At 42.1% G+C, this 26,019-nt stretch overlaps 2 protein-coding genes across 5 annotated transcripts in view; one reads left to right on the forward strand and one right to left on the reverse strand.

Moving 5' to 3' along the window:
- Gtf2e1 (general transcription factor IIE subunit 1) overlaps window positions 1-6,796 on the reverse strand; it is a 32,036-nt gene extending 25,240 nt beyond the window's left edge. Inside the window, exons 1-3 of one of the 3 annotated variants that reach the window (XM_076548841.1) lie at window positions 6,668-6,727; window positions 5,950-6,068; window positions 2,054-2,525 (exon numbers count right to left, since the gene is read on the reverse strand). In XM_076548841.1, the coding sequence (XP_076404956.1) occupies window positions 2,054-2,501 (448 nt within the window). In that variant the 5' untranslated portion in view covers window positions 2,502-2,525; window positions 5,950-6,068; window positions 6,668-6,727. Of the gene's footprint in view, window positions 1-2,053; window positions 2,526-5,949; window positions 6,069-6,489 lie in introns of all 3 variants that reach the window. The other 2 variants (XM_006975725.4, XM_015994615.3) reach the window with 2 other exon arrangements.
- Rabl3 (RAB, member of RAS oncogene family like 3) overlaps window positions 6,775-26,019 on the forward strand; it is a 34,986-nt gene continuing 15,741 nt past the window's right edge. The window contains exons 1-3 of one of the 2 annotated variants that reach the window (XM_006975726.4): window positions 6,775-6,973; window positions 10,837-10,928; window positions 25,262-25,391. In XM_006975726.4, the coding sequence (XP_006975788.1) occupies window positions 6,928-6,973; window positions 10,837-10,928; window positions 25,262-25,391 (268 nt within the window). In that variant the 5' untranslated portion in view covers window positions 6,775-6,927. The remainder of the gene's footprint in view (window positions 6,974-10,836; window positions 10,929-25,261; window positions 25,392-26,019) is intronic. The other variant, XM_076548842.1, reaches the window with a different exon arrangement.

Consider the following 26,019-nt stretch of genomic DNA (forward strand, 5'->3'; position numbering starts at 1 on the left):
AGTGTAAACTCTGTGTTGAAAAAAACAATAAACGAGAAAGAAAGAGTTCTAGCTGGGTGTGGACCTTTGAATAAAAAACACCTCCCACAGGTTCAAGTATTTGAATACTTGACCTCCTACAGATGGTACTGTTTAGGGAGGGTGACCATTAAGAGGTGGACCCTTGCCAGAGGAAGTGTGTCACTGGGGTCAGACTCGGGCCCACTTACAGTTAGCTCCCTTTGCTTCCTGCATGTAAATAAAGACATAATATCTTAGCCTTGCTGCTCCGACCACCTGCCACCAACCATGCCTTGGCCACCATTACGACTCTCCCTCTGAAACTGTAAACCAAAATAAACTCCTTCTTCCAGAAGTCAGTTTGGGGCATGCGGCTTTATCACAGTAACAAAAAGCAACTAATGCACGAGGCAAGGTGGTGGGGGTCTGATGCCAACATTTGGGAGACAGAGGCAGAAGGCTCAACAGGAGTTCAAGGTCAACATAGTGACTTCCAGCCTGAGCACATAGAGAGATCTTGTCTCAAATAACAAATGACAATCAAAACAAAAAACAAACAAACAACAACAAAAAAAAAACCCTCTCCTAGATAAAATAAGCCCCCTCCAAGGTAACAAGACAAAACTGTTCCAAGTATCTGATAAACTGTCCCATGCCTAGTTTAATTTAAAAACAACCACTGAACCCAGCATGTCAATGTTGCTCATGTTAATGCCAAACACACTGTATTTTTGGAAAACACAGTTCATAAATTGTGTTAATGAAAGTTCTTCAAAGTAAAATATCTGATTAAATGAGGCAAATCATGTATGATGTTAACAATTCTCTTCCATTAATTGATCTAAATTATTGATCCATTTTTTAAATTAAAAAAGGTTCCCCTCTTATTTGATCTGGCTAATTCTCATTTAATCTTTTAGGTCTCAAGCTACTCCTCCCTCTAGAACCTTCCCTCAAATGCAGATCATAGGCCTAGTCACACACTCCTACTGGTACAATGCACATCCACTAGCAAAGCATTTACGCATATTGTCGTATGTGAAGGGACTCTGGCCAGCCCAGGCCTGGCAAACATGGCTCTGGCAGGCCTTGCCCTTCTCTCCCATTCCCTCTGCCTTGCTCAAAACCACTAGATTACATTCCTAAAGCTGGCCACCATGGTCTGTTCCCTTGTGCTGCCTCCTGAGGCTGACTTCCAAGCTTAAGCTATCAAAAGCCCCCTTTGGCTCACCTAATTTACACACCTAATTAAAATTAAGCACCTCATCCTAACACAGGGTCTTGGCCTTTACCTTTATAAACTGCCATTTTCCTATGTGCCACGGCTGTCTCCTCTCTATCCAGAGGCAGTCTTTTGTCCCTCTGGGACAAATGCCCCTACCCCCTTTCCCTTCTCCCTGGTCCCCTACCTCCTTTACCACTGCATCCTAGCCCATTCTAACAGACCTCCCCTTTTTTCTCCTCTTAAAAATTACACCTCCAAGGTCATTTGCTGCTGTTTTCTGCCTGAGTCAGAAAGCAGCCACTTTAACTTTCCTTTTCTGCTTAATAAAGGATCTCTCTGTGAAAACAGGTGTTTGGGTGTGGTTTGTGCTTAATCTGGGGTCCGAGAGGGAGGCCCTGCCATGCAGGGGTCTCCTTCAATATACTTATAAGCTTGTTTGAAAGTGATGGACATAAATAGACATTAAAGTAATTTGCTGAAGAATGAGGTCACATGTAAAGTCAGACTAGGCCCAGAGGGGTAGAGAATCAATCCTGAGATCAGGCTACGGCAGGAAACAAGGGGTGGAGGGGGGAGCTTCAGGAGGACCATCAATGGGAAAACTCCACGGATAAGTACACTTTCTTGTGAAGAAAAAAGGCAGTGCAAAAACTTCTCAAAGTTCTATGTCAGCCAGCCAAGACAGCAGAGCTGTATGCTGATTCACACTGATCTATTTACTCCTACAAAGCCTATGATTTAGAACAACTAAAATAATAATAATAATAATAATAATAATAATGAGTACACGTCTTATTTTACTTGATTCATAAACTGGTTAAGTCTCACCTGTCATAGGTTCAAACAGCTGATTAGCTTCTAGGTCAGTGAAAGTGCTGCTACAGACAGGACATTTGAAGGAAGCCCGATTGGTGGAGTTCCTCTCATCCGTTTCAATCCGCCTCCTCATATGGTCCAGTTTATATTTGACTACGTTAACCAGAGTGCGATAATTGATGAAGTAGTAGTTATGGCGCGTGGTTTTCCCATCGGCAGCGGTCTCTACCCTCATTCTGCATTTGATGAACTTGTCTCCCTTTAAATTATTCAAAACCGATCGAAGTTGCTTCCGATCAAACTTGAGCAGCTCCAGCATGTCCTCTTCTTTTACACAGGGGTTGCGGATCAAGATGTCCAAAGCCAACACGTGCTCAATGCCGTAAAAGCCCCGGATTACATACTTGGCTAACCGCTTCAATGCTGCTGGAACCTCGGTGAGGACATCAGGGTCTGCCATCTTCAACAGCAAGCTTCAACTCAGCTATATGGGGTGGGGGTGGGGGGGGCAGGGATTAGTAGGCATGAGGACATGATAATCATTTTAATCTACAACTACCTCTTACTGGTAGATATCATTATTCTCAAAGTGCCACAAAAGCATTCAGCATTGCTTTAAAGATCTCTAACACTTAAATATTTAACAGAAAGCCAGGATTTTCCTCTAGAGTACACAAAAGACTACACCTAAAAAGTTTGACATAATCCTTAAATAGTTACTTTTATGATCAACAGGGTGCTCGACTCCAAAACATTATTTATTATTTCTGACAATGATATATTACATCAACTCCATTTTATTTCAAAAAGAGAAACAAAAAAACCCTTGAGAGTGCTCACTATTCTTAATAGCATGCTCTCTAGGAATGGCTAGAAATCCAGAGATTCCTAGCAATTACCCTAGATTTTATTTCTTTTCAGTAAAACTTTCCTGCTAAGATTCAAGAATGTTTTACATAGTCACACTTTCACGATGAAATAAAAAAAAAAAAAAAATTCCCCAAACAATAAACACATAAGTAACATAAGTAACTGCCAGTTGGGATGACAAAATTAAAGGCTGTCATAACTGAAGGAAATCACTGCTAAAACAAAAGTGCTTTAGCAACTTTGCAAGTTAACTCTGATCATTAAGTAAACACCTTCTCCATCTTAAAAACTGGAGGGAGGGGAGAGGGGGAAAACAGATACCCTGTACCACCAGGTCCCTTGAAGAGCGAAGCAGAGCTGACAGTGTCTAAATTCTCGGCCACAGCCCAGCAAGCTGACCTCTCCAAGTCTGACCTGTGACGGCACCTGGGCTTTGCACCTGAGTCACAGAGGCTGCATTTTGGTTCCTGTATGAGCCTGATCAAAGCCTTAGATAAACTCAAGCCCTGCTTTACTCTCAGAAGGAAAATGGGGTACTGTGATGAATAAAAATGCTAAGTGGTACCTAAGAGGACTTATTAACTAGGCCGGCTCCCACATAACTTTAATATGACCAAACTGAAACTAGCCAGCCGAGCCACAGACTACACCTGGAATTTCTATATGATAGAAATTTTTTTTTTTTTTTTTTTTTTTTTTTTTTTTTTGGTTTTTCAAGACAGGGTTTCTCTGTGTAGCTTTGCGCCTTTCCTGGAACTCACTCTGTAGCCCAGGCTGGCCTTGAACTCACAGAGATCTGCCTGGCTCTGCCTCCCGAGTGCTGGGATTAAAGGCGTGCGCCACCACCGCCCAGCTTAGAAAAAAATTTTAATAGACATCCTGCTGAACTATTTCTATGAGCAGTCATATTGTTATTAATACCATTTTCAATTGAATCTTTAATTTGAACCTGAAGACACCAACCCTATTAATGCTTCTTTCTGTAGGAAATAGTATCTGCAGCACTATACTGTTAAATCCTAAATGACCAATGTTCACACTTTTTATGGGGGTAGGGGGGTGGGGTGGGGAGGTGAAGGGGGTTAAGGCCATATCTACAATAAAGGAAAAATAAAGTTACAATATATATTTTAATCCACAGCACTCAGGCATAACCATTACACACGTGGAGATAACAAGGGAGCATCTGGACTCACTAGGTCCAAACTGAAGTCTGAGAGCCTCTCTGTCACCCCAGATGTTTAAGAATGCCTGGGTTCACTACCAACTCAGAATCACGGCACACAATCAGATACATTTGATCTCCTTTCCAATTTTGTACTTAAAAAAACCAGATTTTGCTTTTTGTTTTATATGCCCAGTTGCTGACAGAACATATGGGTTCAGAAGCATCCGGAAGACTGAAGGCCAGACGAACGTCAACATGGCCTATCATTTTCTGTCTCACCTTTCATTACTCTCCTCTGTCCCCATCCTCACACACTCTAAGACTCAGACCACTGGTTCTCAACCCTGACTGTTAAAGCAGAATCCTCCAGACAGCATTTTAAGCATACTAAGTAACCCTGGGCCCCATTCCCAGTGGCTTTGTTTCAGTTAATACAGAAGGGCCAGATTAGGAATGCCCCTAATTTGAAAATCCCTTTAGATTAATCTAATATGCACAAAGTCCCTGATCATCGCTCCAATCTGTCCCACGGCTATTATGCATACAGGAAATGAACATCCTGTATGGAGAGGCCCCTGTACTACTTGCCATTCAGCCTGTTTCCTTTGTCTGATAACCTCTGGGGTCTTGATCAGTGCAAAGGAGCGACATCAAGACTTTTCTAGTCAATAGTTTGAAGCTTGAAAATCCCAGGTCAATTTCTTAGTGTTGGCTCCAGAAAATCCACAACCTCAGTTTCTTCACATATGCAATTAAAGTGCCTTCCTCACACAGATAATGTATGAATTAAATCAGATCATTAACACATCATGTTCTGCTTCTGGGCTGGTATATGGGTTCAACTGAACTAGTGGCGGTCAGAACAAAATCCCCCAGTTAACTGATTCTTAACGCCAGGCAGTTGATCTGAAGGTGGTGGCATTGTGGCTGTATCGGGAGCCGTAGTAATAAAACCTAAACTTAGGAAGAAATGCAAGGAGATGATAAATGAAATTTGCCACAGAAGCAAAATCAAAAGGACCCAACGATGTACGAGGAAAAGATGGGAATAGCTGTTTTGAGCCATTGTAAGGAGGGAAAGTACCAGAAGCCCGTCTTTGATAGAATGCCCTGCTTTCCTCTGAAGACACAAATAAGGTAGCTGGACTAATGAAAGCTCGGGTGGGCTACCTAGTTCAAAACCCTTACATTTTAAACCCTCCTTCCTGACCAGGGCTCCACTCCTTCACCACTTCCCCAATCAAGATGAATCAAGACTGTTCGATCTCTGGATTTTAGATCAAGTTCTGAAACCGGCAGCCCATATGAAATGTTTTGAACATCTTATGAATCGGTTGTCATCATTTAAAAATCTTGAGTGCATGTAAATTTCAACTTCCCACTCCTCTTGAAAACCGGAAGTCAGTGAAAAAAAGTGAGTCCACACTTCTACATTACTTAGTTTCTAGAGCAGTTGACACTCAGAAAGGAACTTCTCTGGTCTCTTAATTCTTTTTGGTGTAATAGCTAATGGTTTTCATTCTTTCTCTGTTCACAGTAAGCAGGCATCTCCCAACTTCGCCCTACCCAGTTCAGACCAGTACTCTAATTGGACAAACATTTAAGGACTACTGTGCCCCAGATGTGGAGTTGGGAGACACAAGTTGAAATCACTCTGCTTTTGCCATAGTTAGCCTCATGTCCACACACCGTTTCCCTCGGCCCTCAGAGCCAAGCCCAAACCCTAACGTCCTCAGGCTTTGGGTGATGTTTCCTGGCCTTCCCAAATTCCCAACAGTAGCATCTAATACTCTCCTCCTTCACATTTCCTCATAATTTGTACAGTTTCTACCTACATCTCTAAGACCAGAAACTTCACCAACACTAGTACCTCGCATAAGCTACTCAAGTACTTAAATCAAACTTCCAATGCATCTTCTGGGCACGTGTTCTTGTAGCACAGACAGACGTCCTTCCAGCTTCCATAGAATTAATCCACTTGTTTCACACCTGCATCCACAATAATGGCAGCAATAAGCCATCCTTTTAAACCTGTAACTGCTTTAAGCAAGGAGTGACGAGATTAAATTTGTGATTTTTTAAAAGAGACTACGCTGGATGAAAGGTGGAGTTGGATCGAAGGACAAAGTGGGTGCAGGACGCCCGGTTAGTTAGGACGACTTCAAAATACTACTTCCCAAGTTCTAGGAGAACTTGGATTCTACACGGCTTCTACGGCTTTTCTGTTACTGTACTTCAGGAACTCGCCATCTCTTCGTACTGTAAGGGGCCCACGACGGAGGAAGCTCCGGACCCTGGTGCCCTCCACCAGCTGTGCTCAGGGGTGTCCAGACCCCGAGACCCCCACAGACCCTCAGACGCGCCCAGGGGGCTCCCGGGCCACAGTCGACGCCGCCGAGCCCCGTCCTACCCGAGGTCTCACATGGGCCGCTCCCGGGCAATGGTTCTTTGGAAGACTAAGAAGAGGACCAAGGCAAGAGGGTGGTCGAGGAGAGGGGACTAGAGAAGGCGGGGGGCGGACAGGAGAAACCATGAAATCAGACGCCAGATCAGAAAACCGGGAACAAAGATCGGGGAATAAGGTTTACCCAAGCGGACGCTCGAACACTCCCACTACAGCTGCCTCAACTACCGGCTTCAGCCAGCCCACGCCACTCGCGAGACGCGGACACACGCCTAATTCCTGCGACCAGTTTGGAAACCGCCCGTTCGGCCGCACGGCGAAGCTTTCAATCAAACCCAGTCATGCTCTGACCGACCAATGAGATGGTAGGCCCTGCCCTCAAACCCTGCTCTGATTGGCTGAGGATCCAGGAACGGGCGTTACCCTTAAGGAAATCGTGGCAAGATGGCGTCCCTGGATCGGGTGAAGGTTCTGGTGTTGGGAGACTCAGGTGAGCCGCTTAACCCGCGTCTGGGACTCCCGACACGCCCGAGCTACCCGATACCCCTCACTCTTCGCTGTTTTGCCCCAAAACTTCCTAGCGTTTGGGTTCATGGCCGAAGTCCTTTTCAAGACCTCAAAACTACACTTCCCAGAGGACTTTGCTCCTTTGGACGACGTGGTGGCGTGGCGGGAGGTGGGGGGCGCGGAGCCCGGGTCTTTCTCTGCCTTAGCTTTTCCTTACGTCGGTCTCCCAGGCGACCCCAGCCGGGAGGATATGGTCCATTCCTTTATGGCTCTTGTTAGGCATACATAAGTTGGTAAAACCGCGCCTTCGGGAAACTTTGTTCATTAAGTCAAATACACACTAAGAATACACTGACGTGTATTAATTCCTTTAATTCTAGAGTCAGACCTTTAACTCCATTCTACAGATGATAAAAAGTGAGGCGAGCAGGTTCGAACCCAGAGTCGTAAGCTGTAGCATGCAAAGTGATATTAGGTGGTAGTCATGATTTCCTTTATAACTTCCTTGTTCTCAGCCAATAGTTGACTACCTATTAGGTTTCAAGATGTACAAAATACAGAAATTTAAAAGGGCCACAATCTGAAGTAGCTTAATGCTAAGCACAGTTTAATTTAGTGTCAAAAATCTTTTTTCTACCTTGAACATTTTAGAACTGCTATTGAAGTCTTTATTTCGCTCTCCTGCCTCGTTATCCTTCTCTTTCCCATTTCCAGCTCTTAAGAACGTCAATGTACCCTGGCCGTGCATTGTGTAGATGTACTTTTCTGGAGATGACCGTTTGTGCTCTAAACAGACATTTTGCTGGGTGTTTGGAAGTAGAGAGGACATATACCCCAAATAGCTGACTTATTTCATTCTAAGACTGAAATCAGTCCTAACTTCCCCCAATGCCCCCCTTTTTGACATTTCACCCCTTTTTAATTTTGTTTATTTTTGAGATTATAATTTTTTTTTTTCCGAGACAGGGTTTCTTTGTGTAGTTTTGGTGCCTGTCCTGGATCTCATGCTGTAGATCAGGCTAGTGTCGAACTCACAGAGATCTGCCTGGCTCTGCCTCCCGAGTGCTGGGATTAAAGGCATGCGCCACCACTGCCCGGCTGAGATTATAATTTAATTAGAATGTTTCTCCCTACCCTTTCTTTCCCTCTAAACCTTTAAATTTACCCCTCCCACTTTTCTTCAAATCCATGGCCTCTTTTTTTTTATTATTATTATTAACTGTTATTGCATGCTTATCTGTATTTGCATATGCATGTATATTCCTAAATATAACCGGTTAAGTCCATAGAATGCTACGTGTTTATATGTTTTCAGGACTGATTGTTTGGCACTGGGTAGGACATCCTCTCCCGTTTTACTTAGTTGTCTGGTGTAGGGGTGAGGCCTCATGGGGTGTTGTCGGTTCATCGTCCCCGTCTATACCCCTCACCCCACCCACCCCACCTACCCCACCCCTGTACAGTGTGGCATGTTCTTTGGCGTCATCCTTGCTGAGCTCATGTTTAGGCAGTCATGTTGGTGAGACTTCATGGGTGTAGCTTCTGATGTTACTAGGAGACACAATCTCACAACAATTCCCTGATCCTCTGGCTCTTACAGTCTTTCCTCCCCTTCTGTAATGTTCCCTGAACATTATTATGGTGCAGGAGTGTCTTATAGATGTAGCCATTGGGACTGGGCTCCACAGCTCTGCATTTTGATTGGTTGTGGTTTTCTGTAGTGCTTTCTGTCTGTTGCACCGTGAAGTTTCCTTGATGAGTGAGGATTACACTTATCTGTGGATGAAAGGACATCTGTTTATAGATTGATGTTAATGTTTCAAAATTCTTAAAGAAATGGATAGTTAACCACTTGCTGTTCCCTAGGATGTCATCTGTTCTTACTGCTGAGAGCTTTGTTTCCTTTTGGCTAACACACCTAAAGCATTTAGTTCACAGAGAGCTAAATAAACTATATAATATTAATACATAGAGATGCTGATCCTATATAGTTAAGCCAACTTTGGGCTTAAGCATGTATCAAGATGATAACTAGCCAGGCAGTGGTGGCACATGCCTTTAATCCCAGCACTGGGGAGGCAGAGCCAGGCAGATCTCTGTGAGTTCAAGGCCAGCCTGGGCTACAGAGTGAGTTCCAGGAAAGGCACAAAGCTACACAGAGAAACCCTGTCTTGAAGAAGAAGAAGAAGAAGAAGGAGGAGGAGGAGGAGAAGAAGGAAGAAGAAGAAGAAGAAGAAGAAGAAGAAGAAGAAGAAGAAGAAGAAGAAGAAGAAGAAGAAAGATAACTAAAGCCCTAGGTAGCCTCCAACAGAAACTTAATGTAAACCCTAAAATCAACAATATACTCTGAAGATGACAGGCACTATGTGGTAAGTATAATGACAAAGATGATTTTGAGTGCCCTCAAATCTTAACGTTTATATGTAAAAGGATATAATGGGACCCTGAGAAAATGTTTGCTTCAATTACATGAGATGTTTAATTTCTTTTAATATGTAAAGAGGTCCTATAGGGCTGGATGTTTCTACACAGTAGAGCAGAGCACTTCCGAAGCATGTGCAAGAACTTGTATTCAATACCAGTATCACAGTATGACACAAAAGGTCATGTAAGTTAATAACACTAAAACCCATTATTAGCTAAATGGGCAGAGTGCATCAACAGAAAATTCATAAGAATGAGAAAAATTAATTTGCAAACATGATCATAATGTATATCACTGTGGACTTTTAATTACTTTCCACATAGCTGAGAACGGAAGCCAAGGCTCCCCAGCAAAAGCAACAAATGCCCTTAATGGCTGGACCATCTCTCCAGCTCTTCCATCTTGTATTGCTCTTGTTGTTTGGGGGTGGAAGTGTTTGAGACATGGTCTCACTGTGTAGCCCTGGCTAGTGTAGAACCAGGCTGGCCTAGAACTCACTAGGTAAACCAGGCAAGCCTACAGCTCAGAGATTCACCGACCTCTGCCCTCAACCTTCATTTGACGACGACGACGTCTCCCCTTGGCCTGGAGCCCCTAAACTAAGGCTGTCGGGCTAGCACACCTGCCTCCTCTGGGACTGCCTGTCTCTGCCTCCTCAACACCGGCATTACAAGCATGCTCCTCTGTGCCGGGCTGTGGTGTGTCGTTTTGTGGATGCCGCTCTGGTTCTCAGGCTTGTCGGGCAAACACTGAGCCTCAGCCAGTTTTTACCGTTTCTAAGTAACTGTGTATATGGTCACAATAACAACATGTTCGTAGAAAACCCCATATGATTAGCAATAGTGGTCCAAGGTGATTTTTTTCATTTTTATACTTTCTTAGTTGTTAGAAATACAGCTTTCATAATAAAAAGTAAACATGAGTTGGAGGCCTATATATAATATCTCACACAGAGAGATTTCCTGAATTTTTCATACAATTAACAGTTCATAGCCAGTTAAATGAATGAGTGACTCCATACCAGGATGTAAATAGATGGTTCATCCCTTTCCTCTCCATCTAGATCTTCAAGAGGTGCTCTTTAGTGTTAGTGACAAGCACTTGCCTGAGCACAAGAGATCTAGAAAGAGATAAAATACTGCTTCAAAAGAAAAGGCCACAATGAAGAAAAGAGAGTAGAATTATTGTTATTATTATTATTATTATTCAGAGGATAAACCTGGGGTGAAGTGGTTAGCTGCTTTTTTAAAACCTATGTGTGAGAACTAAAGTCCTTTGAGTATGGATCATGACATCATGAGTCCTGTCACTGATGGAATTCAAACCATTTTGTGACATGTTCCCTGGCTTACAGGCAGTAGTGTGGCTGTCCCATTTAAGGCTACGTATTCAGCTGACTAGAGCCCTTGTATCTTCCACAGGTGTTGGGAAATCCTCACTGGTCCATCTTCTGTGCCACAATCAAGTGCTGGGAAATCCATCATGGACTGTGGGCTGCTCAGTGGATATCAGAGTATGTGTTCTTATTTCAGTTTTTCGTTAGTTATATTAAATTACAGGACTTACTTAAAATTAAGTAATATGATAACTGGGATTGATTTAGCTCCTACTGTGCATCAATACTGTCATTCCTTATTTAATCTTAAGTCATGAGAAAGTAAAAAAAATGACCAAATTCCTTCAACTCATAAAGCAAATCAACACATGAACCCAGTTATCTGATTGTACAGGCTTTTATTTTAATCACTATTATTTTGAGAATTCAGTTAATATTCTCCATAAATAATTCTGCCTAAACCTATAGCTCTAAGGCTGCCAACTTGTGCCCGGAAGTACAGTGTAAAAGCAGAAGCTTCCAGAGCCTCATGTAGATCATCTATTCTGTGTCACATTTAGGTATTCAGTGCAGTTTCCCTGAATTAAGTGTTAATGTTTAATTCTGGGCAAGTCTGTCGTCTGTTGGCATGTCTTCTTACCATTGAATTAAGAACAAATATGGGACCTGATTAGAACAGCTCAGCAGGGCAAGGCCCTTGCCATCAAGACTAAGGACCTGAATTCAATTGCTACCAGATCACATGATGGAAGGAGAGAACTGACTCCAGCAAGGTGTTCTCTGGCCCCCATATGTGCACCCTGTCACCCTGCAAACATACACACATTAAAGAAGATGGGAGGAAATAGGAAGAAGTGGTAGTTATAGTAATAGCTATTTTCTTCTGTTCTTTGGAGCTGTGGTGTAGGCTCTGACATGTCAATTAAAAATCTTCTATCCAGTTAGTTATTATTCCCTCTTAAGGGAATTGATTTTCTCCAGCTGCTTTTTAAAGACTCTTTTTGTCTGGTGTTTTGCAGTAATGCTACCCTAACCTACATCGTAGTCCACCTCAGTCACACCCATTATCCTATCAGAAGACGTACTATATTCATATTTCATTTCTCAAACGATCCTTCTGTTTGTCTCTCTTCATCCCTCTATTCCTTCCTTTTGAATTTCTAACACATTTGCTGTTTATATCTTCATCCCCATATATCCTTTTTTCCCCTCATTTTTCCTAGCTGCCTTCTGGAAGATGCATTCATCTCTGCCTTCCAATTGACTAAAACTTCTCAATTATACCTAATATAATGTTAATATATTCATTCTGTTTTTCAAGTAATACAATTTTTAACTTCTTGAAGTGTCTATTCATTCTTTAAATGTCAAGTTTTTCAAAATCTTATTTTTCATTGTGGATTTTATTTTTAATTAACTTATTTTCTACATAGTCATTTTGTAGTTTATTTTGGATTATAGTGGATTATAGTGTCTTTTTTTTTTTTTTTTTTCAAGACAGGGTTTCTCTGTGTAACAGCTCTAGCTGTCCTGGAACTCACTCTGTAGACCAGGCTGGCCTCAAACTCACTGAGATCCATCTGCCTCTGCCTCCTGAGTGCTGGGATTAAAGGTATATGCCACTACCACCCGGCTGGATTATAGAAATTTTTAAGGTGAAGTGAACATCCCACTTGTTATATATGTTTTCCTACTTTATAGAACAAATCTTGTATGATTTGTAATTCTTGGAAAATGTTCTATCTTTTAGAGATTTTTTTTCCTTGTTTATGTACATCAGTGTTTGCTCAAATGTACATCTGTGTACCACATGTGTGCAGTGCCTACAGAGGCCAGAAAAAGGAATTGTATCTCCGAGACTTGTTACAAATAAATATGAGCTGCCATGTGGGTGCTGGGAATAAAACCCAGGTCCTCCAAAAGAGTAGCCAGTGCTCTTAATCCCTGAGCCATTTTTCCAGCTCCATGTTCATACTTTTCTTTAAAAAAAAAAAAAAAAAAAAAAAATGTCCCACACCTTGTTAGGGAAGCCCTGTGTGCTATGTTGTACAAAAATCCCGATTTGCTTTGTTTCTGTTGTTGCCAGGGAACTAGCAAGTTCAGTGGTGCTCAGAAATGCTATCTCAGACTTCCTGTGCCATCTAAATATCATGATTCCCCCCACCACCTGATTGGCCACAGGCCTGAGGTTTACATTTCATGTGTATCTTTTATCTATTCTATGGCAGCCCACCTACAGTCCCTGACAGGATTCCCTGATCTATGGACAGTTCTTTTAGCTGCCTCCTCCCCTGACTGAGGAGCTTGTCCAGGGTTCCCATTTCAAGATGGGGATGGCAATCTATTCCTTATCACTCACCCACACATGCTTTTTCCCTAAAAGCTGGAAAAGGAGTCCACCATTCCTGGTTTCCCACTAACACCCCAGGCACCAGCCCTTAAGCTGTGTCTGAGTCTGTGGCATTTCCTTCACCTTTAATTTTAAGGTTTTTCTTCATTTCCAGCATCTATGAATATCTCTTCCTTTCTCTTCCTCGATCACTAGTTTATGTTCTCTGTCTTTCCCTCTCTACTTTCTGCCCTTAAAATATTTTTATAGCATTTCTTTGAGTTTGGAGTAGAAAGGACTATAATCATTTCAGCCTAATATGTGCTTATATTCTTAGCTATGTAAGAAAACTAGCTGGGCGGTGGTGGCGCACTCCTTTAATCCCAGCACTCGGGAGGCAGAGGTAGACAGATCTCTGTAAGTTCGAGGCCAGCCTGGGCTACAGAGTGAGTTCCGGGACAGGCTCCAAAGCTACACAGAGAAACCCTGTCTCGAGAAAAAAAAAAAAAAAAGAAAAGAAAACTAGGTTCTAGGTAATGAATTCAATAGCAATTTTATCTAGGTTTGGGAGACCCAGTAACATATTCTTGACAAAATTTCCTTTAGACTTTTCTAACTCCCTTCCTGAGATGATCATAGCACATTAAAAAGAAACTTAGACCCTGGGTCAATTGCCTTTTCTACTTAAAGAGTTACCTTAAACTAATCAATATACCTCCTGAGCCTAGTTATATCATTTACAAGAGGAAGAAAATTACATAGTTCCTGACTTGTGCACAATTTTCTGCCTCTCCTTTTATCCTTAGCCCACCCTTCATTTCCGTCCCCACCCAGGACCAAGGATTGTTTTGTGTGTTTTCCCTTCTGTCTTATTAAAGTGGCTAAAATCCGCTGCATTTTAGAATGGGCGTGCCTGTAATAATTATCTCTGTTTTGTTCCCAGTCCCAGGGGAAGTATATCACATTTAGTATGTGTTTACATAGGAGTTATATTTATATATGGTGTTGGGGATTTGACCTAGAGCTTTGTGCACACCAAGCATGCCCTTTACCACTGAGCTATATCCCCAGCCCCAGTATATGTACAGAATAATATAGATTTGTACATACATATTATTTTAAAAGTTTCCTGTACTAGTTTATTGATGAGAGTTTGGATCCTGAATGGTCATTGAATTTTATTCATTCTGTCTTCATATTGATCATTATTTTCCTGCTTTATTCTGTTTATTAATTTTTAAACACTAAACACACCTTGCCATCCTGGACTAAATCCAAACACACACACACACACACACACACACACACACACACGCGCGCGCGCGCGCACAACTTTACCTTTATTTTTATTTGTACAGGTGTTTTACCTGTATGTTATAGCTGTGTACCACATGTTTACATTGCCCTCAGAGGCCAGAAAAGGGTGTAGGATCCTCTGTAACTGGAGTTTGTGGTGATATATTGTGTCCCCCAATATATTGTGCATCCTAATAAACTTATCTGGGGTCAGAGGACAGAACAGCCACTAGATAGACATAGAGGCCAGAAAATGGTGGCACACACACACCTTTAATCCTATCACTTGGGAGGCAGAGAGCTGTCTGGATCTCTGAGTTCAAAGCCACACTGGAAACAGCCAGGCATGGTGACTCACACCTTTAATCCCAGGAAGTGATGATGGCAGGAAGCAGAAAGGTATATAAGGCGTGAAAAACAAGAACTAGAGCTGGTTAAGCTTTTAGGCTTTTAGCAGCAGTTCAGCTGAGATCCATTCTGGATGAGGACACAGAGGCTTCCAGTTTGAGGAAACAGGATCAGCTGAGGAATTGGCAAGGCAAGGTGGCTGTGGCTTGTTCTGCTTCTCTGATCTTCCAGCATTGACCCCAGTACCTGGCTCCAGGTTTGTTTTTAATAATAAGACATTTTAAGATTCATGCTACAGGCTGCTGGGTGGGTGTTGAGAACCGAACCCCCGTCCTCTGGAAAAGCAGCTGGTGAGCCCTTAACCCTTGAGCCATCTCTCCAGCCCTGCCCTCTCCAAGCTTGGCATGTTAGTCTAGACAGTTTTCTAGGATCTAGACTCAGTTATCTAGTATGTTTCTCAGACATTTGCACCCAATTTCATGAGAAGTATTAGCCTATTTACTAATTTCATTGTGGGTTTTGATACTGTGCTAACCTGTTCTTCAGAAGGACTTTGTGAGATTGATGCTGTTTATCCTTTGAATTTACAAGTGAAACTAACTGTGATTTTCTATGTGGGAAGTTTTTTGTTTTGTTTGGTGTGTTGTTGTTGTTGTGTTTTGTTTTTTGAGACAGAGTTTCTCTGTGTAACAGCCCTGGTTGTCCTGGAACTTACTCTGTAGACCAGGCTGGCCTCGAACTCACTGAGATCTGCCTGCCTCTGCCTCCCAAGTGCACCACCGCTATCCGGTGGGAAGTTTTTAAGTTCAGTAAAGAAAATGATTGCATTTATTCCCTTGTTGATTTTGGAGATTTGTGTTTGAAAAAGAATTTGTTCACATCAAGCAAATTGTTAAACATTGTTTCTCTGTCTTAATTTCTCTTAATAAGACAATTGAACAATACAACCATTACTGCAAATCCTATAGATTTTTTTTCTATTTTTTTAATTCTGATAGGAGTAATTTATAGCTTTTCTTTTAAAAAGTGTGGGGGGCACATATGTAGCATGGCACACATGCAGTGGGCAGAGGACACTTGCAGGAGTGTTGTTTTCTTCTACCTATGAGGTCTGGGAATGGAATTCAGGTTGTTGGGGTTGGAGGCAAGCCCGTTACTCAGTGAATGACCTTGCCAGCCTGGGTTCTCTTTTCTTGATCAGTCTTGCCAGTGGTCTAGCAAAGACACATTTCTGTTTTGGTTGCTTTTCTATATGTTTTGGTTTTGTGGGCAAGGTGGAGTGGAGAGTAATATGTGCATACACGTGCAGGTGCACACGACCTCGAGTATCGTTCCTCAGGAACCACCCATCTTGTCTTTTGAGACAGGGTCTCATCAAACTGGAGCTCACCAAGGAGGCCAGGCTGTGTGGCCAGCAAGCCCCAGGAATCTACCAGCCTCTCCCTTCCCAGCTTGGGGATTATGAGCGCATGATACCACACCTAGATTATTTATTAAAACATGGGTGCTAGGCAGGGAACTCAGGCCCTCATGCTTGCCCATCAAGGACTTCACCAGCTGAGCAATCTCCCCGTCCCTGTTTGTTTTGAATCTCACTGTGGTGTCCATACCTCTCTGGGCTTAATTTCCTCTCTTTTTCAAGCTCCTTGAAATGAGTAGTTACTTCATTGATTTCTTTCAGGCTTCTTACAGAGCTCTGAGACATGGAAATTTCTGTCTAAACACAGCTTTAGCTGCCTCGTTATCATTCAGTTCAAAACATTGTCTAATTTCCATTGTGATTTCTCCTCTGGCTCATTTGTTATTTGAAGTGTGCTCCTTAATTTCCAAACATTTGACAGTGTTGACGATCTTATAATTACTGGTTTCTAGCTTATTTTCACTGTGCTCAGAGAATATATACTATATAATTTCATCCTTTAAAATTGCCGGAGATCTGCTCCATGTCTTGTTTTATGGTCATTTTTGTTAAGTAATTGTCAAGTGTTCCATATCTAGGTCAGAAGGAATGCACATGCATATTTTGTCATTGCTGTATGCAGTGTTCTGTCTAGTAAGTCAAGCTTGTTAACTGTCTCTGCTGGTTTGATTTTCTTATCTGTTTGATCATTTTAAGGAGTTAATGCTGTAATCTTTCACTATATTTGTGTGTCACCATCTTCCTCCTCCTCCTCTTCTGCTGTGTTTGCCTGTTTTGAGATATACACTAGTTTGAGATTGTTCCAATTGCTTGAAGGATTTCCCAGAATTGAATTCAGGTTTTCAGGCCTGTGCAGCAAGCACATTTACCCACTGAGCAGTCTGACTGGCCCCTGGATTTAACGTTTTGTCACTGTAATATGTCCCTTTCCTGGTTGGCAATGTACTGTGCCTTGAAGTGTATCTTCTCTGGTCCTGAAATAGTTTAAACGAATTATTTTTAGTGTTTCTGTAGTGTATCTTATTTCCGTCTTTCACTGAGCTGTTACATGCCATGTCTTTCTGGTGTGTCTCCTGTTAAGTAGGAAATAAACAAAGTTTATTTTAATGGTCAGTCTGATAGATTCTGTCCTTTAATTTGGTTTATGGATCTTGCTCCAGATATTCCAATTTAGAGATAAGTGTGGCACCCAAGAATCTGCATTTTAAGAAACATCTAAGGCGATTATGTAGAGATGAATGGGATGTTGAATGAGTTTTCCAGATGAATGTAGGTCATCAGTGGCTAGTCTGGATGCTCACAGAAAACTGTTCAGGACTGGCAGTAAGAACAGAGAGAAGGGAGTATAAACGATGGTCCAGACTCCAAACAACACTAGGCTCTTAGGTAACGGTAGAGTAATTAACTGAATGGAACTTTGGGGACAAGCAAGGCATTTCATATTTTTCAACACAAAAACAAGAGTGTTGAAGAATAAATAGCATCTGAAAGGGCATACCAAGTTGTGTGTTAGGGATAGAGATAGTTATTGTTAATACAGAAAGGTGAGGCTAAGATGTAACAGGATTTTGTAATTATAGGGTAAGGCTCCATTAGGGAAAGTAGAAATTCTTGGAGGAAGGAAATAACTGAGGTCAAATGATTAGTAGTTTGAGGACCAGAATTCGAGAGCTCCAAGAGAGCCCCTCCCCCCGTGTGTGTTCAGAGGAGAACAAGTGTATGGATGTCCTGAGTGTAGCCGGCAGCGAAGACTCCAAGCCAGACTGTGTCTCTGCAGGGCCCCCTCTGTGGAAGGAGGCTTGAGCCTTTCTGCAGTTAACACTTTTGTGTAAGCCCTAGAGAGCACGTCAGCCAAACTAGATACTTCTTAAAGGTCTGACATGCTGAAGTTCCAGCAATTCCCTGAGAAAAATCTCTGCTTTGGGGATTACCAAGTTAAGAGTTTCCTTGAAGTCCTGCAGGCCGTAGGGGTGGTGGTGGTGGTTGTTGTTCTCATTACAGAGCTCTAAGAACTCTGTGTAGCTCGAAACTGCCCCAAAGGAAACTGGAATAAACGCTGAAGGAGGAGGAGAAGGGTCCCGAGAGCAGGCTCAACAGCCCCAGCTATATGCAGAGGACATATTCCCGGGAAGCCTGCTGTTTTCTGAAGGGAAACTGAGGAGCAGGAATGGGGAGAGGGAGGGGAGGGGTGACTGGGAGGAGCGGAGGGAGGGGGGCTGCCATCGGGATGTATTGTGTGAGAGAAGAAGAAATAAAAAGGAAGGAGAGGGGGAAGTTATAGTAGACAGAGCTCATGGAGTGGTGGGACTGGTCTTAGTGCGACCAGTGTGGTGCTGGAGGATTCCCTTGAAGCCAGGCTGACCGGACCGACTCTGTCGAGGACTAAGGCGTGTGGGCTGAAAGGGCCTGGCTTTATTACCGCTCCTTGTTGATCTCTGGCTTCCTCCTCCGAGAAGCATGTGTCTCATGAGTGGTGACATAAGGAAAAGACATTTTGAAAGTATAATCTAAAGTTGTCATAGAAACGTAAATCACGACTATTATAATCAAATGAGCAGTTGTTCCCTGTAGAAAAATGATGAAAGTGTATAACGGCCTGAGCAATGTCCTAGAACAGTGAGTCCTGGAGCTTTCCCAGTACAATCACTGCCGCGTCTGTGGTGTGGGGCCTGCAGGAGAGAGCTCTAGGACTAGATTCTGGAATACCCACTCTTCAGAACTCTCGGACACAGTTGCCCCACTGAACTCACTTTAGGTATGTGAAGTAAGAGGCAACTAAAAATAGGGATGAGAAGGTGATGATGTGATTGTTTCAAGTGTTGCATGAAGTTAATGAATCTACTCAGCCATTATAACATTCTGGGTCCTTCTTCCGTGCAGAGGCCTCTAACTGAATTGAGCAGGGAGTTTTATTTTGTGGTATTCTTCACTCCTAGTGTCTGACTTTGTTACCTCAAATCTAATGGACTGATAAGCACATGGCTACTTCTAATAATGACAACAAGATGTTTAGAGCTCAATCTCTTCACAGATTATAAATAAGGAAATTGATTTGTCGTTTCTAGTTCACTTTAATGGGATTTTAACTCTCTAACTTGTACATTGCATGCAATCAATACTTATTGAATTTCTCTTTGGGTAACGAAACAATGTGCAGGCACTAGGGGAAAATAAAAAGGCATCGTTTGTATCCTCACTAGGGATATGAGTGGATTCCTTGGTTTGTATATAGTCGTCTTTAACGTGACAGTGGTAATGACAGCTGATGTTCTTCAGTGCTTGCTCTCGTTAGGAACCCATGTCCATAGCAGTTCATTGATTTCCCACAACTCTGTGAGGTGGGTATTGTTGGTGCCACGTTCAGCACGGGGAGCAATTGAGGCACAGAGGCGTTGTGTGATTTGTCAAGGTCGTGTTGCTAGCGAGTGACAGAATTGGGATTCAAGTCCAGACAGCCTGCTCCAGAAGCCTGTGGTTCTTAATCACTTCACTGCCTCTTATTCCAGAACAATGTAAGGAAATCAGTGCGCTCAATGTGGTAACAGCTAGCTTCATGTGGCAACAAGTTTGAATTGACTAAAATAAAAAAATTAGTTCAGCAGTTGAATGAGCCATATCTGGATGGTTTGGTTCCATGCTTCTGGCAGTTAGTCCTGGACATGCGCATCACTGAAGACAGTACCACAGGGCAGTACTAGCAAACAAGATGATCGCAATCTGAGAGAACATGAGTGATGTGTAGAAGATGCTGATGATTGGGTGCTGATGATGGCCTGAGTTACTGGGTAGGCAGACTTAACCCTCCTCCCAAAGGCTTATACCATAGGGAAGAGAGAAGGAAATCAGAAGAAATGCAGTTCTAAACATAGTAAAGGATGCATCTCTGAGCTGTCTGATCATATGAAGTTGATCAGAAAGCATTTGATAACAAGGTAGTAAAGTTCGGGGTAATTTGGAATTGCAATCATGTATATAGAAATCATCCTAAATTATGGTAATCAATGAGTTCAAAAAGATGAAGGAAAACCTTGGGTATATTTAAAGAGTTGACGTTCCTAAAAGAGGGATCGTAGAAAAATGATCAAAGTAGAATAAAGCTAAAAGGATGGACTACTACATGAGCAAACCTGGGAAGTCCTGAAGAGAGCGGCATTGGACTTTACTATAAAATGCCCGAGCTACAAGTTGGGAAGAAAGAACAAACACTGGGAAGTTAGCACTGACCTCTGGACGTGTCATTACATACTAGTGGCAGAGAGTGACTGGGCAGCCAGGAAATAGACACAGGTGTAAATCAGTCTTCCGTGAAGGTTAGAGTTGAAGAAAGGAAAGAATGGGTATAGGACAGAGGGGAAGATCTTTTTTAAAATAGATAAAATGAGCTTGACTGAAGGCAATTGAGAAGTTACTAGAAAAACTGCAGTTGGCAGTAGCCTCTGTCCCGTTAATTCAAACATCCAGGACAGCTGTTGCATCTCTAGTTGCCCTGTTGGTCCCACTTTTCCTTTTCTCCCAACACTCACTTAAGAATAATTCTGTAGGCACAGCTACTAAACTGAACTCGTTAGCATCTGTTCTTCCTTGATGTGTATCACTTCCTCTATTGAATTTATTTCCCTTTAAAGGTTACATTGAAGCACTCAAATGAAATGAACCCATGTGTGGTCGTTATTTGTTGTTCAGGAGACATGTGAGAGGGAGCGGTACTGAAGAGTGTTGCTCATTGTTGATGACTCCCATAGAGTCCTGCTTCCTGTTGAGAAAGCCCAACTGTATTACCATAAAGCACTGGATGTCTTTAAGTATCAGATCCTTGAGGATTTAGTTTAAATAAAAATTTTTTAAAAGCATCTTATAGTTAAGCATTACTCTGCCTGTCATGTTAGACTCTTAATAGAACATCAGATCCCACTTACTTGTCAAGAGCCATGCTTAGTATACTGTTAACTTTCTTGTAACCTACAGTTTTAAAGTCTTAGGACTCACTGCACGTGGATTCATTTAGCTGAGTATTAATTAAGCAAATTGGGAAGGAAGAAAGACACCTCTTCTAATTCTAGAAGGGAATTTGAAAACTGATTTGGGAAGGTATTTTGTGGTAGAGAGGAGTATAGATGAGCCATCAGAGTGGCTTAGGAGTATGTATACCCAAAGTGACAGGCTAACAGGCTAATTAGTACATTACAAGGCTAAGAAGGCATGATCTGGAGTTGTATTACAAAAATACAGGGTTTGATCCTGTCTCAGAAGCTTCAGGGATGGTCCAAGAATCTATGCTTTTTGACCAAGTTCTTATTCCAGTTTACTTCATCTCATAACTATACCTAAGAAAAACAGAAATTTAGTAACCAAACTAAATATAATAAAACCTTGAAGGGTAACATGACACAAATATATTAACTTAACAAGCATGTTGTGGGTATCACACTATTTTCTAGGGATTCAAGGATGAATAGCGTGCGCCCCCCTGCTCTCTCAAGCTCACGGTGTGAGAGAAGAGACCGTGGGTGTTCAGTAAGACACAGCGAACAGTGAGATAGAAGACAGCAGCGTAGGGAGGGATACAGACATACAAGAAGAGAACCTAACTCGCCCTGGCTTGGGCTGTGAGGAAGACAAGCCCCTGAGGGGTGTGTGGACGGGGCCAAGCTTTTTCATAACAGATCACTTACTCCCTATTTAAATAGTTTTGCCTAGAATCTTTGTAAAATATGTCATATATTTCCTCACTTTCTTAACCTTTTTGGTTTGGATGATTTGGAGTAGTTATGTGTTATCAGCTATTTATGTCACATAGCAGAATAGCAGTGCTTTTTATTGCAATTTATAACATTAATTTTCATTCTCTAAAACAGTGTATTCTAACATCTGTGAGTTTGCTGTCATCATTTGCTATCTGTTGTCTTTGTCTGTTCCTTATCTCCTTAATGTCAATGTGACTATCTATAGAGTACCACATGTACGCAAACGCTTTTCTGGCCAAAGGATTTCAAACTAAACAAATGAATTCAGCAAAATACAAAACGTTCTGTTGAGTAGAGTATGTGAAGTTTAGTGGATTTTATGACATCTTTTAAATAGTTAAGTTGTCTTTTTGTCATTATTATTTTAAAGCCAATAGATGCTTTAGAGATGCATAATGTGTCTCTTTCCTCAAGAGGCTCAGCAATACCAAAGCTGGTTCATAGCAGAGATCTAAGCCTAAAATCAGAATAGTTCCATTCTGTAAAAACAGCAGCTCTCCAGTAGAGAGTTATAGCAGAATCATTTGGAGATGTATATGCCTAGGCCTCACCCCCAAAGAACCTGATTCTGCTAGCTTAGCATGCCTAGTTTTCTTTTTTGGAAGGGAGGAAAAGAATAATGAGATGTAGAGAGTCAAAGTTCCACAGTATAGCCAAGGCCAACTTCAAATGCATAATCCTCCTGCCTCAACCTCTCAAGTGCTGAGATTACAGGTATACAACCCACCTGGCTCTATATATTTATTTTTAAGTTCCTTTGAAAAGTCTGATGTCTATTCTACCCTTGAATTATGATGAATCTGATTATTGTATATCAGAATTTGTTCCCAAATAGTTAAATATTTGAATATTTAAATAGTTAAATCAAAGCCTAGATCATGAGGGATAAAAAGAGATTGACATTTATTGTGACTGAGAAAACCATTGGACTTTTTTAAGCATAGGGTTGAGATGATCTCACTTGGATTTTAAAATAATCCCCCTAACCACTTTGTGAAAAACAAATGGCTGGGGACTGTTTCTAGTAGGGAGACTGGCTAAGAGGCCATGTTAGTTAATTCAGGCAAAGACGTAAACGGAGCCATCTCCCTAATGACAATATTGAGGTGGTGATCAAAGGAACAGAATTTGCTGACAGAGCAGTTGTGGAGTGGACAAGGAGGCAAAGTTCACTCCTAAGGTTTTGACTCAGCTTATTGGAAAGATATCAAAGCTGTGTCAACAAAAGGATTGCCTTTTGTTAAGACTGAAAACTGGAAGAGGAATGGGTTTGGGAAGAAGGCAAGGATGTCAATTTTTTTAATAGATTAACTTTGAAGTGCCTATTAGACATTCCTAGTGGTAGCCTGGTTAATATGGTAGTCTAAAATTCCCAGGACTTATATCAGGACTTATGATTCATCAACATACATAAAATCCTAAGAGTAGATGAACTTGCCGAAGAGCAGGAATTGACAGAAGAAATAGGACACTCCAGCAGTAGGAATGAGAGAAGTGAGAAGAACCTAAGTGACACTGTAAAAGACCATCCAGTGAGACGGGGTTGGGGGACCCACAGAGTAGGGTGTCACAGGCACCAGGTGAACACAGACTGCAAAGCTCAGGAGGTGACCAAGTGGTGGAGTGCAGTGAAAACTCTCTCGACCATTGACATTAGCATTGTGGAGATCACTGGGAATCTTGATCAGAAATAGTTTGAGAGATTGTGCAAAGGCCGTAGAGAGTTCTGAAGAGAATGTGATTCCAGGGGATAGGATGCCCTCTTCTGACCTCTGTGGGTACCAGACATGTACATGGTACACATACATACATGCAGGCAGAACACTAGGGCACATAAAATAAAAATAAGTAAATATTTGAAAAAAGGAGTGTGCAGGCCAGGAAGATCGCACAGCATGTAAAGGTGCTTGCTGCCTGGCTTGCTGGCTGAGTTTCATCTCTGAACCCACTCTGTGGAGGAGAGAACTGCTTACACAAGTTGTTCTCTGACCGCCACATGGGCATAATGGTCTGCACCTCCCAAATAATAATCATTATCATATACATAAGCATGAAAAAGTGTAGCATCTTCTAGTCATTAGCTGCACCGTGAAATCTCAACAATATGTCACCTAAACAAGACCTACATAAAGATACTACCAGTTGACATGCCAATGTGGATGGAGGAAATTTCCCAAGGTCCCACCCCTGGATGCAGAACTACAGGTAATCAATGGCTGCTGAGAAAGAGAATCCCTGGTAGAATACCCAATCCCAAGTTGTCAACCCTAAACATATCTACATGCAGGAACACTACACAGACTGAGTAGGTGTATGTGTACACACACATATACATACACAGTAATAATTGAAGTCATGGATTGGAGGAGTTTTGAGGTCAGAGGGCAGACAGTAGGAATTGGAGAAGAGGAGAAATAGAAATGTTGTAAATACAGTACTCATGTATTGAATTTTCAAAAAAATTTATGTTTAAAAAGGTGAGGAAAAATTGAGCTGGAAATAGGTAACTTTCTGGAGCCTTCTATGAAAATGAACAGAGAAGCATGGTAGCTGAAAGAAGACAAGGCATATCTGTGTGTTGTTGAGAATTACCCAGCAGAGGAGGAAATGCCATGCTGGAGAGCGGGAATGGTAACTGCGTCTTTGCAGGATGAAATGGGATGGGACTTCCTGCACAGAGGATTCAGACCTAGCCTTAGGGGCACAGACAGCCTAAGGTAAAAGCAGAGGCAAGTAATCCTATGGGCATACATTCCAGGAGGCAGAAAGAACGGGTGGAGGAAGGTCTTTTATTATTATTATTCAGTCCTACGTGATAAAAGTTACCTCTTCTTGGGTCTAGAGAAGAGATACTGGAAATTTCAAAAAGAAGCGAAAGTATGAAATTATTATCAGGGAAAGAAAAGTGAACAGCAGAATTGATGGGAGGATGACTCCAGGGCACACACTGGAATTAGAAAAGAACTCAGTCTGCTGGGATGTAGTTTTCTGAGCTGAACATTCAGGAAGCTGAATTTCAGGGGCAGAATCGAGGAAAAAGAGGCTGTTGCCAGGATTAGAATTTTGTCAGATGAATGCGGCTAAGAAAGACGAGAGTGGAAGAGAGTGGAAGAGTGGGTCATGGGCCTTGTGCTTAGTGGAAGGAACTAAAGCTTTGAGAGCAGGAAGGAGCTGTCCGAAGATGTTCGTGTCATCAAATATAGGGTCAAATAGGACGAAAGTGTGGAGTTGAACTGGTAAAGAGCAAGCATGAGAGATCGGAGGTGATAATCAGAATGGGCAGGGTACCGGTAGGAATGGCCACCCTTTCAACTGCATGAGGTGCTCACCAGTTTGTGCGGCGGCTTAATGACTGTCTTCATTAACCCCTTAGGTTCATGACTACAAAGAAGGAACCCCAGAAGAGAAGACCTACTATATAGAATTATGGGATGTTGGAGGCTCTGTGGGCAGTGCCAGCAGTGTCAAAAGCACAAGAGCAGTGTTCTACAACTCTGTAAATGGTAAACGCCTTTCATTTCTGCCATATTTAAGGGTCTGGAAGTATTACTGTCTGATATGAAGTGCCTGACCTGCAGGGCTTATCTTACTGTGAGGAAGCTGATGTGCTTAAACTGTTGATTTAAATCTGCATGTCAGTCTAATCTGTTAGCCTCTGGTGTCTAGCCGGGGCACTGGTGCCTTGCTAGAGGGCTACTCCATTTTGACTCTTTTATGTACATATTATACACTCGTTTTAGAAGCTCAACAGTAGTAGTTTTTCATATATCTTTTTCAAAGGGTAGTTAGGGATATTTATCCCTCTCCATACTCCTTCTTCAACTCTGCTCTTCCCCCCCCATCCCAAGCTTAACCCTTCCTGTCCCATCCTTCCCTTTTAACCCTTAATACAAGTTCATTCTGTCTCACCTCCCTTTAAACCCCCTCCCCATGACCCCTTAGTAATTCCCTGACCTCTGTAGGTATTCCAGGTGAAACATATCTAAAAATAAGTACACTTTCTTTTCTTCCCACTCTGATGAACCAGGCTACTGATCTCAGCAGAAAGCCTGTGAAGTATCTCCGACCCCTTAAGTTAGAATATATTCTCATCAGATGTCAGTCAAGTTAGCCCCAACTTGACTTTTCTAG

Source organism: Peromyscus maniculatus, chromosome 12 (assembly GCF_049852395.1).
Source record: "Peromyscus maniculatus bairdii isolate BWxNUB_F1_BW_parent chromosome 12, HU_Pman_BW_mat_3.1, whole genome shotgun sequence".
NCBI lineage: Eukaryota > Metazoa > Chordata > Mammalia > Rodentia > Cricetidae > Peromyscus > Peromyscus maniculatus.